The sequence below is a fragment of the Equus asinus genome, chromosome 25, assembly GCF_041296235.1.
Source record: "Equus asinus isolate D_3611 breed Donkey chromosome 25, EquAss-T2T_v2, whole genome shotgun sequence".
In the NCBI taxonomy this organism is placed as follows: domain Eukaryota; kingdom Metazoa; phylum Chordata; class Mammalia; order Perissodactyla; family Equidae; genus Equus; species Equus asinus.
This window is the reverse complement of record NC_091814.1, coordinates 20,702,040-20,716,541: the sequence shown is the minus strand read 5'-3', so window position 1 is coordinate 20,716,541 and position 14,502 is coordinate 20,702,040. Positions and strand designations below refer to the sequence as shown.

Genomic DNA, 14,502 nt, shown 5'->3' with positions numbered 1-14,502 from the left:
GGAAGTAATTTAAAAATATTCCTAAATTGGAAGATCTGAAGAATTTCTTAGAAGGCAATACAGACCTAAAGAGCTGTTGAATATGAAAAAAAGAGAAGTTAAGAGATATCAATACTAAAATGAAATGCAATATAAGCCCAATAGGAATTTCATTAGGAGATAAAACACATTATGAGAACAGGAAATATTTATAGAAATAATGGCTGAGAATTTTCCAAAACTAAGGAAAACTATAAATCTTTAGATTCAGGAAAGACAAAAGCTCCAAAGCAAATTAATCTTTTTGGAAAATAATCTTCATTTTTCATAGAGAAGACAGTAACTCAAGTGTGTCAGTAAATTAGAATATACATCAGTTTTAAGCAAAGTTCATTTTTCTTAGATTTCAATTATTTCTTAAGTAATAATTCCACCAATATCTACTGAAGGGAAACAAAATATGCCATCCCAAAATGTGTCCTTTTAACATGAGTATTATTTTTAAGAAACAAAGATTCAGAAAGATGTTCTTGTTACCTCCCCCTTACCCACCTAAAAGAATTTAGATAAATGGCCTATAACAGGAACAGAGATTACCCCAGGGGTATCTACAAAGAGTATAGGCTATGTGTGATGGGGGAGACAGTAGGGACTAGAGATCAGAGACCTCTCCATATCTCATTGTCTCTGCATGGCATTGCAAACATTGGTTTGACAAACGTTTGCTTTTCCATTTCAATATGAATTGCCTTCCTCCCCTTTGAAGTCCCAACCCAGTACCTCAACATCCTCTTTTGTCTTCAGCTGAAGGTGATATTTAAGGTGGTGGTTTTGACCATTTTGGTGAGTTACGCAGTTTTCCTGGGTTTCTCTCATGTATCTATGTTATTACATTTTGTTTGATTCTCTCCTGTTAATCTGTCTCATGTCAATTTAATTCTTAAACTAGCAAGAAGAACCTAGAAGGGTAGAGGAAAATTTCTTTATACTCTACACTACTTAATACCAAAGGCTCTGCTAAACCCTAAGATTAAACCCTAAGAGTAGAAAGATAGAAACTCAAACTCTACAGAATGAGCATATAACCAACCACAATGTAGAGTGGGATAAACATCTTGCAAGAGAAAGCACAGGGATCAATGAGCCTTATTAAATCTACTGTATCTATATTTGCACTGCTTACATGGCCTTGCTCACTCTGAGCACCAGAATATTGGCTGCAAGAATCAGGTAGGACTGAGGCAGTGAGACTATATATCTGTGAGAATATTTCAAGTGGTTTTTAATTCACAAACTTATAAAGATATCAAAATGGATTGAAACTGAAGCTACATAATGAGCACCGCATATACCACCTTGTGTGTTAGATATCAACTCCTCCTAACTCCTCAGTAAGAAGTTGATGAGAATTCTGGGACAGTCAGAGAACATTCTCTTGGTCATACTGCTAAATAGTTCTCACCTGAGCTAGCAATCACTAGATAATAAGGAGAATAATTAACACACCTGGTAGGTACCTCTTTGTGGACCATTTACATTCAATATTGATATTTTTTTCTGGTTTATTTTGTCAGGGCCCTTTTTATCAGATAAGAAGTAGGTGAAGAAACTGCTACACATTTACTCAAAGTTCTTCTTAAAAGCATCCTCTACAGAAATTAATTTAAGAAGACTTTGATTTTCCCTAATATGTTCTAAAAATGTTGCCTAAATGTTTAACTATTATCCTGCAATAACTGTTATATGCTTGTCTACTTTTCTACCTTGCTTAATGACTGATCATCCAGAAGAAAACATTGCCAACATGGGAAGCATTGGTTTCCTCGGGTTGCCATAACAAGAACCACAGACTGGGTGCCTCAAATGACAAAAATTTATTTCTCACAGTTCTAGAGCTCAGAAGTCCAAGATCAAGTTGTCAGTAGGTTTGGTTTCTCTTGAGGCCTCTCTCTTTGGATTGTAGATGGTCATCTTCTCCCTGTGTCCTCGCATCATCTTTCCTCTGTGCAGGTGAACCCCTGGTGTCTCTTTGTGTGTCCCAACTTCCTCTTCTTGGAAGGATACCATTCAGGTTGGATTAGGGCCCACACTAAAAGCCACATTTTAATTGAATTGTTTCTTTAAAGGCCCTATCTCTAAATGCAGTTACATTCTGAGATATTGGGAGTTAATCCTTCAACATTTGCATTTCAAGAAGACAGAATTTATCCCATAATACTGGATATTTTCACTTTAAAAATCTTCATCTTTTCTCTTCTTTCACTTTTCAAAATCTTCTTGACTTTCAAATGTATTTCTTTTTAAAAAAGTTGTCTCATAAACATCTAGATATCAGAGACTGTTGCTATAGATTATGAAAGTAAACTTTAACATCCAAAAAGTTTGTAAGTCTGTATTGTTTTCTCGTTAATAATTGTTTCTTATTAATAATTTTGATTAATAATTATTGTTCTAGTATTTATATTTAAATTGACATCATTGTTTTCTAAAATATATAAATAATTCAGATTTTTCTCTATTAAGCCAAAGAGAAACATTTTATTTTTCCTCTTTTTTATTTTTTTTGGTGAGGAAGATTGTCGCTGAGCTAACATCTGTGCCAACCTTCCTCTATTTTGTATGTGAGATGCCAGCAAAGCATGGCTTGATGAGCAGTGTGTAGGTCCACGTGTGGAGCATGTGAACTTAACCACCACCCCACCAGGCCAGCCCCTATCTTTCCTCTTCTTTCACAAACTGCATTGAAGAATTTCCTCACTGTTACTAGTTAATTGACTAATATTGGAAAAAAATAAAATTTGAACCAGCCCTGTAGTCTAGTGGTTAAGTTTGGTGTGCTCCACTTTGGCACATAGGTTCGGTTCCTGGAGGTGGGCCTATGTCACTTGTCAGTGGCTATGCTGTGGCAGCAACCCACACACAAAATAGAGGAAGACTGGCACCTACCATAGCTCAGGGCAAATCTTCCTCAGAAAAAGAGAATTACCCCTATTCCCCACACTCACAAAATCAAATCCAGGTATTTTGTAGATCTAAATGTAAAAAATAAAATAGATAAGCTTCTCAAAGTTAAAATAGGACAGTGATTTTCAAAATGTGATCCCCAGACTGGCAGAATCAGCATCATCTGAAAGTTGTAAGAAATGCAAATTGTTGCACCACTTCCCTGACGTACAGAATTAGACACCCTGGAGGTATGTCCCAACAATCCATGCTTTAAAAGCCTTCCAGATGATTCTGATGCCCACTCAAGTTTGAGAACCACAGATTAAAGAGAATATCTCATGACTTTGGAGTAGGAGTAAATAATTTACAGGAGTAGATAACAGTAAATATAAAGAAAAATATTGATAAACTGTATCCTACTAAAAACAAAACCTTTTCACCAAAATATAACTTTAAGAACATGAAATGTCAACCAAAGACTGGTAGAAAATAGTCACAGTACATATATCCAACAAATGACTAGTATCCCAAAATTATAAAGAACTATGAATCAATAAGAAAAATACTGACCACCTCCCATGCCACCCACACACAAATAGATAAAAACATTGAACTATTAAAACTGTTACTTCAGAAATAGTTTATCTAAATGGCTAATAATCATATGAAAACATGTTAAGTATCATTAGTCAACAGGGACATATGAACTAAAACAACAGTTGGATACACTAAACTCCCACCAGAGTGGCTAAAATTATAAGAGTTGATAATATCAAATATGGGTGAGGATGTGGAGAACATGGAAGGTAGATTGGTATACCTGTTATGAAAACCAGTTTGCCACTATCTATTAAACGTAAAAAACATGTATAATAGTGACCCAGCAATTCCATTTCTATGTATATTCACAAGGGAAATGAGTGTTTCTGTTCACAAAAAGACATAAACAAAAATGTTCAAAGCAGTATTGTTCAAAATTTCTAAAATCTGGGAACACTTCAAATGTGTATCCACAGTAGAATGGATAAACGATGCTATATTCACACAGTGAAACACTACACAGCAAAGAAAAATAATGACCTGCTGCTACATGCAACAACATGGATAAATCTTATAGAAATACTATTGAATGAAAGAAAGCAGACTCACAATAGGACTTGCTGTATGATTCTAGTCATACGAAAAACAGAATCAAAACTAATCTGTGGTGTTAGAGCTAAGAATGTTGTCTTTACGGGGCCAGCCCCACAGCATAGTGGTTAAGTTCAGCAGCATCAGATCCCATGTGCAGATCTACACCACTCGTCAGCCATGCTCTGGAAGTAACCCGCATACAAATTAGAGGACGATTGGCACAGATGCTAGCTCAGGGCTAATCTTCCTCAAAAAACAACAAAAAAAGAAAGTTGCCTCTAAAAGGATGTTAACTAGCAAGTGGAGCCAAGAGGGAGACTTCTGGGTGCTGAAAACATTCTTTCTGAGGGTAGTGAGTTATGTTTAGGTTCCTTCCAGAAAGCAGACTCTAAAACAGGAAAGAAGAGAAAGTCAAAGTAAACTATATTAACGTGGGGAGTTTTATAGGTAAGACTTCATTTTGGGGACATGACACCAGGTATTTGAAATGAGACTCTGGGAAGAACGGGACAGGAAAGGAGAGAAAGCCAAGACAGTGGTGTGTTATCAGAGTGGTCAGCACTATGGAAAACCAGGATCTGACCCCATTGGAACCCTCTGATGAACCGTGCAGGTTGTGCTTCAGCGTTGTCCACTGAGGGATCACATGTCCATGATCCCCCGCCCCTCACAGTCAAGGATTGATGCACGAGTGTTAAATGCTCCACCCTTGCAGTTTTGAGCACCCACAGTGATAAGCAGCTTCTCACAGGTGTCCCAACCACATCAAGAGAAAAGCCTTCATATAAAAATGCAAAAGATAAGCAGTGTTGCAGATGTTAGATTCTGTCACCAGTTGCCTTAGCAATGGCTGGGGGGAAAAGTGAGCTGAGAAGATGTCAGGCAAGACACAAGAGGAGTCTGACAGTATAAGTTTTTTATGAGCAATCAAACAAAAGATATATACACAAAATCAATCAATTATTTTTTCATAAGACAACCTCAATATGCCACAACTATTCAGAAACTCTTTAACTCCCAGTGACATCTACTGGTGAAATATAGACATTCACAAGCATCAAGTTATAGCCCTAAATCTTAGAAAAGCATACAATGTCATCCTTTAGCATGATGTTAGTTGTAGGTTTTTGTTGATGCCCTTTATCAAATTGAGAAGATTTCCTTTTATTTCTAGTTTACTCAGAGTATTTGTCATGAAGCGGTGTTGAATGTTTCAAGTATTTTATTTGTATCTGTTGAGATAATAATATGGTCATGCTCTTATATTCTTTTAATGTGGTAAATTATGTTGATTTTCAAATATTAAGCCAATCTTCCTTATCTGGGATAAATCCCACATGGTCATCATAAAACATTTTTATACACTGTTAGATTTATTCAATTTTGTTAAGAATGTTTGTGTCTAAGTTTGTGAGAAATGTTGGTGTATAATTTTCTTGTCTTGTAATTTCTTTGTAAGTTTTTGGTGTTCTGGATATGCTGCCCTCATAAAGTAAGTTGGGAAGTTCTGCCCTCTCCTGTGCCTTCTGAAAGATTTTATGGAACATCGGTAGTTCTTCTACTTTAAGAACATTGATTGAATTCAGCAAGTCTTCTGAGCCAGGAGAACTCTTTGTAGGAGGATCTTTAAAAGCAAATTTAAAATATTTGTTATTATATAGTTTTCTTCACTATATTTTATTTTTTATATTTAACGTTTATTATAATAATAGCAAACTACACTTAATACAGAACTATTCAGATAGTCTCTTCTTATCTTAGTTATGGTAAACTGAGTTTCTTTAGGAAATTTTTGCTTTTAATCTACATTTTTGAATGTATTAGCATAAAGTATTTTGTAATGGACCCATCTTATCCCTTTAATAACAGGATCTGTGGTAATATGCGTTCTTTATTCTTAATACTGATAATTTGTTTTTTTCCTATTTTTTCTTTTTTTTGCTAACAATTCTATTTTTTAAAAAAAATATTTCATTGAGGTCATATTAGCTTATAACATTGTATACATATCAGGTGTACATTGTTATATTTCAGATTCTATATAGACTGCATCGTGCTCACCACCAATGGTCTAGGTTTTATTTGTCGCTATATATGGGTGACCCTTCATCATTTTGCCTTCTCACCACCCCATTCCCCTCTAGTAACCACCAATCTGTTTTCCTTATCTATTTGTTTGCTTGCTTACCTTCCACATATGAGTGAAATCCTATATTTGTCTTTCTCTGTCTGACTTCTTTCACTTAGCATAATACCCTCAAGGCCCATCCATGTGGTTTCAAATGGCACAATTTTGTCTTTTTTATGGCTGAGTGGTCCTCATTATCCATGCATCCATTGATGGGCACTTGGGTTGCTTCCAGGTCTTGGCTATTGTGAATAATGCTGCAATGAACATAGGGGTACATATATCTTTTTGAATTATTGATTTCCTGTTCTTTGGATAAATACCCATTAGTGTAACAGCTGGTTCATATGGTCTTTTTAATTTTTTGAAAAATCTTCATACTGCTTTCCATAGTTGCTGCACCAGTTTTGCATTCCTACCAGTAATGTATGAAGGTTCCCTTTTCTACACATCCTTTCCAATGCTTGTCATTTCTTTTTGTGTTCATTATAGACATTATGATGGGTGTCAAGTGATATCCCATTGTAGTTTCAATTTACATTTCCCTAATAATTAGTGATGGTGAGCACCTTTTCATGTGCCTGTTGGCCATCTGTATATCTTCTTTGGAAAACTGTTTATATCCTCTGCCCATATTTGATTGAGTTTTTCATTTTTCTGTTGTTAATTTGTATGAGTTATTTAGATATTTTGGAAATTACCTCCTTGTCAGATACATGATTTGCAAATATTTCCTTCCAGCTGATGGGTTGTCTTTTGATTTTGTTGATGATTTCCTTTGCTGTGCAGAAGATTTTTAGTCTGATGTAGTACCATTTGTTTATTTTTTTCTTTTATTTTCACTGCCTATGTAGACATGGTATTCAGAAAGATACTGCTAAGACTTATGTCAAAGAGTGTACTGTCTATGTTTCTTCTAGAAGTTTTATGGTTTCAGGTCTTAGATTCAAATCTTTAATCCATTTTGAGTTATCTTTGTGTATAGTGGAAGACAATTGTCTACTTTCATTCTTTTGCATGAACCTATCTAGTTTTCCCAAGACCATTTATTAAAGAAATTTTCCTTTCTCCATTTTATGTTCTTGGCAGCTTTGTCAAATATTTGCTGTCTATAGATGTGTGGGCTTATTTCTGGGATCTCAATTTGTTCCATTAATCTGTGTGTCTGTTTTTCTTCCAGTACCATGCTGCTTTGATTATTATGACTTTGTAGTATATTTTGAATTCAGGGAGAATATTCCATCCCAAAACAGCAGAATACACATTTTTCTCAAGTGCACATGGAACAGTCTCAAAAACCCACCATGTGTTTGGAAAAAAGCAAGGCTCAATAAATTTAGAAAGATTGAAATCGTATCAAGCATCTTTTTTGATCACAATGCTGTGAAACTAGAAATCAACTAAAAGGAAAAAGCTAAAAGTCACAAATAATGTGAAGACCAAACAAAATGCTACTGAACAACTATTGGATCAAGGAATAAATCAAAGGAGAAATTTAAAAAAACCTGGAAACAAATGGAAAGATAAACACAACATACTAAAACATACGGTATGAAGCAAAATCAGAACTAAGAGGGACGATTATAGCAATAAAGGCCTCCCTTAAGAAATAAGAAAAATCTCAAATAAACAACCTTACACTACACATTAAAGCATTAGAAAAAAAAACAAAACCCAAAGTCAGTAGAAGGAGGAAAGTAATAAAAATCAGAGAATTAAAGAAAATAGAAATCAAAATAATAGAAAAGATCAATGCAACTAAAAGCTGATTCTCTGCAAAGATAAATAAAATTGACAAATCCTTAGCCAGACTCACTAAGAAAAAATTAGAGAAGTCTCAACTAAATAAAATAAAAAATGAAAGAGGAGAAATTACAACAAACACCACAGAAATGTAAAGGATTATAAGAAAATACTATGAAATGCTCTACCCCAACAAATTGGATAACCTAGAAGAAATGGATACATTCTTAGAGTGATACAACCTGCTGAAATTGAATCAAGAAGAAATACAAAATCTCTCCTTTTTTCTTTATCATTTTTGCTAAGGCTCTATCAATTTTATTGGTCTTTTCAAAAATAAATATTTAGCTTTATTGATTTTCTCTATTGTTTGCTCTCTGATTTATCGATCTCTTCTATATCTTTAGTATTAGCACCACAAGCCACAAGCCTAATATATTCATAATACTAGTTTTACATATTTTTCTGCTAGTTCCAGTATCTGATTTATCTGTGGGTCTGTTTCTTTTTTTCATACCTCCTATTTTTCTTGCCTTACTAGATTAACTAGGACTTTTAGTATTCTACTGAAAAGTGATGACTATAGTAGGTAGATATCTTGTTCTTCATTTTCAGTGAAAAGATTTAGAGCTTCAAAATAAATGTATCTCATGTAGGTTGTTTGTAGCTACATTTGACCATACAGTGGGAGTTTCCTTCTATCCTGAGTTAGTAATATTTTATCAGAATAGAAATTTAAATACATCAAATGCTTTCTCTTAAGTCTGGAGGTGATTATATGATTTTATTTTTTAATCTGTTGAAGTGAGTGATTTCATCCTTGAGCCTATCAAGGATGCTTTCTCATGATTGCCTTAGGCAATCCAGGACTACAGATGAGGATAAAGTCAACCAACCAAAACTCACATGGCTGCTATGCTAGGGTGACAACTTAGATTGGAACCTAGAGAAGCAGCCAACCACTCTAATTCAGGTAGGAAGATTACAGCAGTCCTGCTGTTTTCTCTTCCCCATCCCATATTTTTCACCTTTTGCCTCTCTCCTATCTCAATTTTATTTTCCAAAAATTTCCACATGTGCAACAGCTGCCACCTGCACTGAGTCCCTCTGGATGTTCTCTTTGCCCTGTGTCCCCTCTCTCAGCTCCCTAAAGAAATTAGAGTTAAGTCCATTTCCTCTAGTTTACCCCAAATAAGTTACTGGACTAAGGAACTTAGAAACAACAAACAATGAAAACAATAAACTGTAGAACCAAATTAGGATGGCAAGGTTTCAAGGTCAGAAGAAAGTGATAATCTTTCTTCTCCCCACTACTTTATACTCAATAAGTCGTTGATGCATAGTGAGTGCTTAAGAATCATTTGTTGAATTAATTAATGAATCCTAAAGTGATGGATACCTAGCTATGAATATCACAGCTCAAACTTCCATTTGGGGTCATTAGTAAGAAAGAGTTCAAAATTCAAAAATTCTGTATTTGCTAATTACCCTACTTGTTAAAACTTATCTGTAGCCTCCAAATAATTACCCACAATCCTTTCACAGTCATTCATGGACATGTGCAGTGTGGAGCAAAATTTGTCACCCTCCTCACTCATTTCCAGCTGTGGTCCAACAAGGGGCCTCTCTGACTCCTTGTCTCAATTCTCACACTGTAAACAAATGTCCTTTTCACAGACTCTTTAGTATCACATTTTCTGCATCTTTGTGGTCTTGGTGGGCAATTTTTGTCTTTAAAATGACCCTCAAGCATAGTGCTGAAATGCTATCCAGTGTTCCTGAGAGCAAGAAGGCTGTGATGTGCCTGTGGAGAAGATGCACCTGTAGATAAGCTTTGTTCAGTCATGAGTTATATTGTTGTGGGCCATGGGTTCAGTGTTAATGAATCGACAGTAGGCTAAATCTAGAAAAGGAAGAGGAAATTCACTGATCTGCATGTAGAGCTACTCCAGAAAGTGCTAAAGCAATATCATTAATGCTTTGATGAAGCTATGAAAAGATGGAAAAGGAGCTAGATTTGTGGATTCATGAGATGATGACTGTTCTTTTTTGTATAAGTGTTTCTTTTAAAAACATAGCGGACAGCATAGCTGTGTGCATGAAAGCCCAAGAAATTTACATCACGTTACCCAGGGTGGGGGAAAATGTTAAATACTTCTTGACTAGTGTTTTATTATAAATATATACTATGTAATATACATAAATTATTTAGAAATGTATATTATATAAGGTGTCTTTAAACAGGAACATACATAAAACAAGGCTATGTATTGATCAGTTGACACAAATGTGATCAGAGGCAGACAGGACACTAACACTGTATTTCCAAGAGGAACAATGCTCACATTCACTAGCAGTGTTCCCAGTCACTTTAACACAACAGCCATGAATAGTGAGAATGTATTGTATATACTTTACTTGCCTTGATCTCACTTCAATCCTGAGAATCAACACTCTTGTTCTGTTTTCTTGACCATCTTTTTCACTCTTCAGTGACACTCTTGCACTACTACCTCTCAGGCATCACCTATATCAGAGCTTCTCAAATTTTAATGCACCTATGAATCCTCTGTTGATTTTGATAAATGCGAATTATGATTCAGGAAGTCTGAGACCCAAGATCCTATATTTCTAACCCAAGCTATATTTCTAACAAATAAAATGATAACTCTGTTGCATGTCCCTGAATCCCACTGAATAGTAAGGGCCTACATCCTGCCTTCTTCATTTTGTTTAGAATACTGGGAACAATAGGTTCACTCCAATAGGTCTCTACAACTCAATAAAAAGAATGGTAGGGGACAACATTATATTTCTCCTCAGGGACTCAGAGATGTCACTTAGGAACTAGGAAAGTGTGAGTCTCTTGGCCGAGTGAGATGACTTTTAACAAGAAAAGCATCAAATGTTTCAACTACTACAAACATGTCAAGAAGGAGAAGAATAAGAAAAGACTACAAATACAGCATAAATTCAACACAGATTTTTATTGAGAATGTATTACATGCAGGTAAGATACTTTTCCAAGGATACAAGTATTAAAAAGACATGGACTTTGCTCTCAAGAAGTTTATAAATTATAAGGGGAAAAGGGATCTAAATAGCTGCAACACAGGGCAGGAAGTGAGGATTAGATTTGGCAAAGTACAGTTCAAGTGCACTGGAAGTTCAGACAAGGCAGAGACAGCTTGCACTTATAAATCAGGTAAGGCCCTCTGGAGGAAGTGACATCTAAAATACAACTGATGACTCATTAATATTTGAATATGCGGAGGTTGCTAGAAGCTCATTCATTTAGAGTTATAATTTGAATTTTCAAGTTCCAGAACCTAGGTCATAACAACAAATCTTGGAAAATTACATTTAGATTGTATTGACAATCATTAAGCAGAAATAAACAACAACAGAGTTTTACAGGAAAAGTTGAATGGAAGTCATCGCCATGATGCATTTAGATATGTCCTGGGTCCTGGGCTGCTGGGATCTCATTCCAAAGAAGATTGCTTGCAGATTCACAGGATCTCCTGACAAGAACAGAGATGGAAGTCACTGTGCATGAGGTGGAGGCAAAAAGTGAGGAGTAAAAAGGAAGGGGACTTGGAGGAGGAGAACTGGGGAGAAAGAAAACAAAAAAGATGAGAAGACAAGTGATGAGTGGGGAAAAGAGCAGGAAGAATGGATGGAAAGAACTCACCAGTACTTCCTAAGCCAAAATGCCAGACATGTCAGAAGCACCAGGGGCACTATCACTGCCGAGAAGATCAAGCCCATGGAGCTGTGATTTTCTGTGGATCACACAATCCTGTCATTTCAAATCCACCTCCCTTTGTACTGCATTTCCTGGTCTGTCTTTGTTTATTTGAGTGTCTGACTCACCAATCTCCTTTCTTCCTATTTCTTCCCTCATCCCTTTTCAGAGATGAATCCTTCATCTAATCCACAGCATCTTTTACATCTCCAGGTCTCTCATTTTCAACTCTTCTGTTTCTTGAATTACTTATTTTTTATCCTTTTGTGTCTGAAGTCCCTAGAAGCCCAAATTTTTCAACCAGCTGTTCTGCTCTCTCCCTGAGGACAACCTACTCCCATCCCTAGCCTGGGCCCCAGTTCTTCCTTACCCCAGGAGAGGATGATGTCCTGCCCTCCTAGACTGCTGTGTCTCACTTGGCAAGACAGGCCAGATGCCTCAGTGGCTTCTACATCCAAGGACTTCCAAAGATACCATGTCCCATCAGCATTGGGCAAGATGTCACTTCGCTGAGTGCCGGGATGCTCCTCCTCACCTCTCATCCACATCACCCAAATAGGCTTTGGGTGGAAACCAGAGACATGACAAACCAGTGTCAAATGGCTCAGACCAGGACCTGGGCCAGTAGACAGCCAGGCCTCTGGCCTTACTGCAGAGGACAGGAAAGATATTCAGATGAGAACTCTAAGACAGACATAGAGGTTCAGGTCTTCACATCAGTTTACATAGACACATCTTTCCAGCCTCTAGGAATATGTCACCCATTAATATCTCTCTCGGCTCCTTATTAGAAGGGTGGTGATGGGTTGATGGGAAAGTGTGATTTCAAAATAGAATATTCTTAGATGGAAGGTACAGGACTGACCTTGTCGCTGCAGATCTGACTTCCCTGTATCAAGAAGTCCCAAGAGGAAACGTGGGCAGGTGTCACTGAGGAGCCTTTGTATTATTTCCAGGGTTATTTGATCCCAGTTGAATAGTTGGCAGACATGCTGAGCCCTATTTCCACCCTTTGGAGATGGCAACCATGAATTGTTCTGGAAGCTCAGGAAATCTGATCCTTGATAAGCAACCCTCATGAAGCTTATTGAGGCTTTCCCAAAGTGCAGCTCACAGCCTCCTGCTGTCTGTACCTGAAAAGGATCTTGGGAAGAGTGAATGTGAATTAGAGAAAAGAGGGAGTAAAAAGATGAAATGAGTGGAAGCAAAAGACAATAGAAGCGGAAGGGAGAAGTTTTGGAGATTTGAAGGAATGGAACAAAGTTTGGCTTGATCAGAGTTTCAGAAAAAGGAATTGTCAGCAGTTGGAGATGGAGGAAGGGATAAACGACACGTTGAGGGGGGCAAACTATTGAAAGAACACAACATGAATGGTGTAGGCATAGATTAAGGTAGGACCAAATATGAGCGAGTTGGCATTATAATAATCTAGGGTGAATGGAATGCAACAGGTTACAATGAATGTATCGAGAGAGATTGCTGAAGAGATGCAATGAGGGAGAAAATCACACTTTAAGGAGGCAATCAAAGAGAGAGGAAGCTGAGAGTATCTGGTTGGAGGTCAAGGAAAGGGGTGATCACAAGAGACCACCAATGGAATGTAATAAGGCACAAGCCTAAAGTCAATGAGAGAGGAGTTGTAAGTAACAGAAGACTTGAAGCTTTTCTGGAATCAGGATCTGGATTATGCTCTCTGTCCAAAAGTATGTAATTGCAGTTTTACAACGGGGAGCGATAAGGTTCATAAGTCACTGCAGGCTGTTTCCTAGAGGAATAAGAAACTCACTGAGACACACACACCTCCCACCCATATCCGCCATCCCTGTGGAGGGAACGGAACTCACATTCAAGCTGCCATTGACTGGCATGCTCATGAAATGCCTGAAGAAATCCAGCGGAGAACATACGAAATAATTTTTCCAGTTCCATGATCTCCTCATTGCTGAAGTTGCCCTTGGACCAGGGCCATAGGAAAATGATAGTGCCAGATTTGCTTTCACAGCTATGAGTCTGCAACTCACCCAACCAACCTGAGCTTAGATTTTGTACCCAGGATCGGTTGTAGAAGGATGAAATCTGGATGATTTGGAAGGAGATTGGCTCTTGAAAGTCTGTGTCAAAAGAACAGATAAAATGAGGAGAAAAGGGGTATTGGGAAAGAGAGAGAATGGAGAAAGAAAAGTGCCACAGAAGGGAAACTCAGAATCTGAAGAAAAGGGAGGATTTAATTATCTCAGGAGACATTTTCCTTCCCCCTCAGCCCAATGCTTTACATTCAGCCTTCAGAAGAGCATAGGGCCCTCGTCAGGGACACTCAGAATGGAACAAAGCTGACACTCTCACCCTCCAGGTATAGGCTAGGGAAAATCCATCACATATGCACACACAAATGCACACACACACACACACACACATACAGACCTTCTTGCATCAAACTAGGCAGTTGCCAGAGATCTTACCATCTTTATTGTCACCACCTTGGAGAAGAACTGCCAGACATGGAAGTTGCAGGAACAGCATTTTATTTGCAGATGTTCTTTCTTTCTCACAGAAAAGTTGGTCTTTGATATCTGTTCTAAACAAACCTACCCTGCAATACCTCTATTCTGGCTTCCTTCTCCTACCAAAAGAAAAAACTTTCCTTTAATTAGTGTCTGCAAAAAAGAAAATCAACTCCTTTCCTAAACCCTGGACCACCTATTTAGACTCTCATTTCCCCTTCAGTTCTGTGGACCACCTACTCAAACTCATGGTCCCTCAAGTTCTGACTCTCCTCTCTGGCTTCTGACTTCTCCCCTTGCACTAGTTTCCATCCTGTTCACCT

The 14,502-nt window shown here is 37.3% G+C and overlaps 1 protein-coding gene across 1 annotated transcript; it reads right to left on the bottom strand.

The window, feature by feature from the left end:
- Positions 1-11,018: 11,018 nt before the first annotated feature.
- LOC106828424 (T-cell surface glycoprotein CD1a-like) lies at positions 11,019-14,198 on the bottom strand. Its single transcript, XM_014836866.3, has 6 exons — positions 14,138-14,198; positions 13,523-13,789; positions 12,544-12,822; positions 12,049-12,327; positions 11,625-11,715; positions 11,019-11,454 (listed from the first exon to the last, which is right to left on the bottom strand). The coding sequence occupies exons 1-6, from the start codon at positions 14,196-14,198 to the stop codon at positions 11,382-11,384; spliced, it is 1,050 nt and encodes a 349-aa protein (XP_014692352.1). The 3' UTR covers positions 11,019-11,381.
- Between the last annotated feature and the right edge of the window lie 304 nt (positions 14,199-14,502).

Coding starts and splice junctions, on each gene's coding strand:
- LOC106828424 (XM_014836866.3), bottom strand. CDS start 14,198: ATGCTGTTCCTGCAACTTCCATGTCTGGCAGTTCTTCTCCAAGGTGGT. Junction 13,790..14,137: donor AGGTGGTGACAATAAAGATG/GTAAGATCTCTG, acceptor CTTTTGACACAG/ACTTTCAAGAGCCAATCTCC. Junction 12,328..12,543: donor GTCAGATCTGCAGCGACAAG/GTCAGTCCTGTA, acceptor TGTCCTCTGCAG/TAAGGCCAGAGGCCTGGCTG.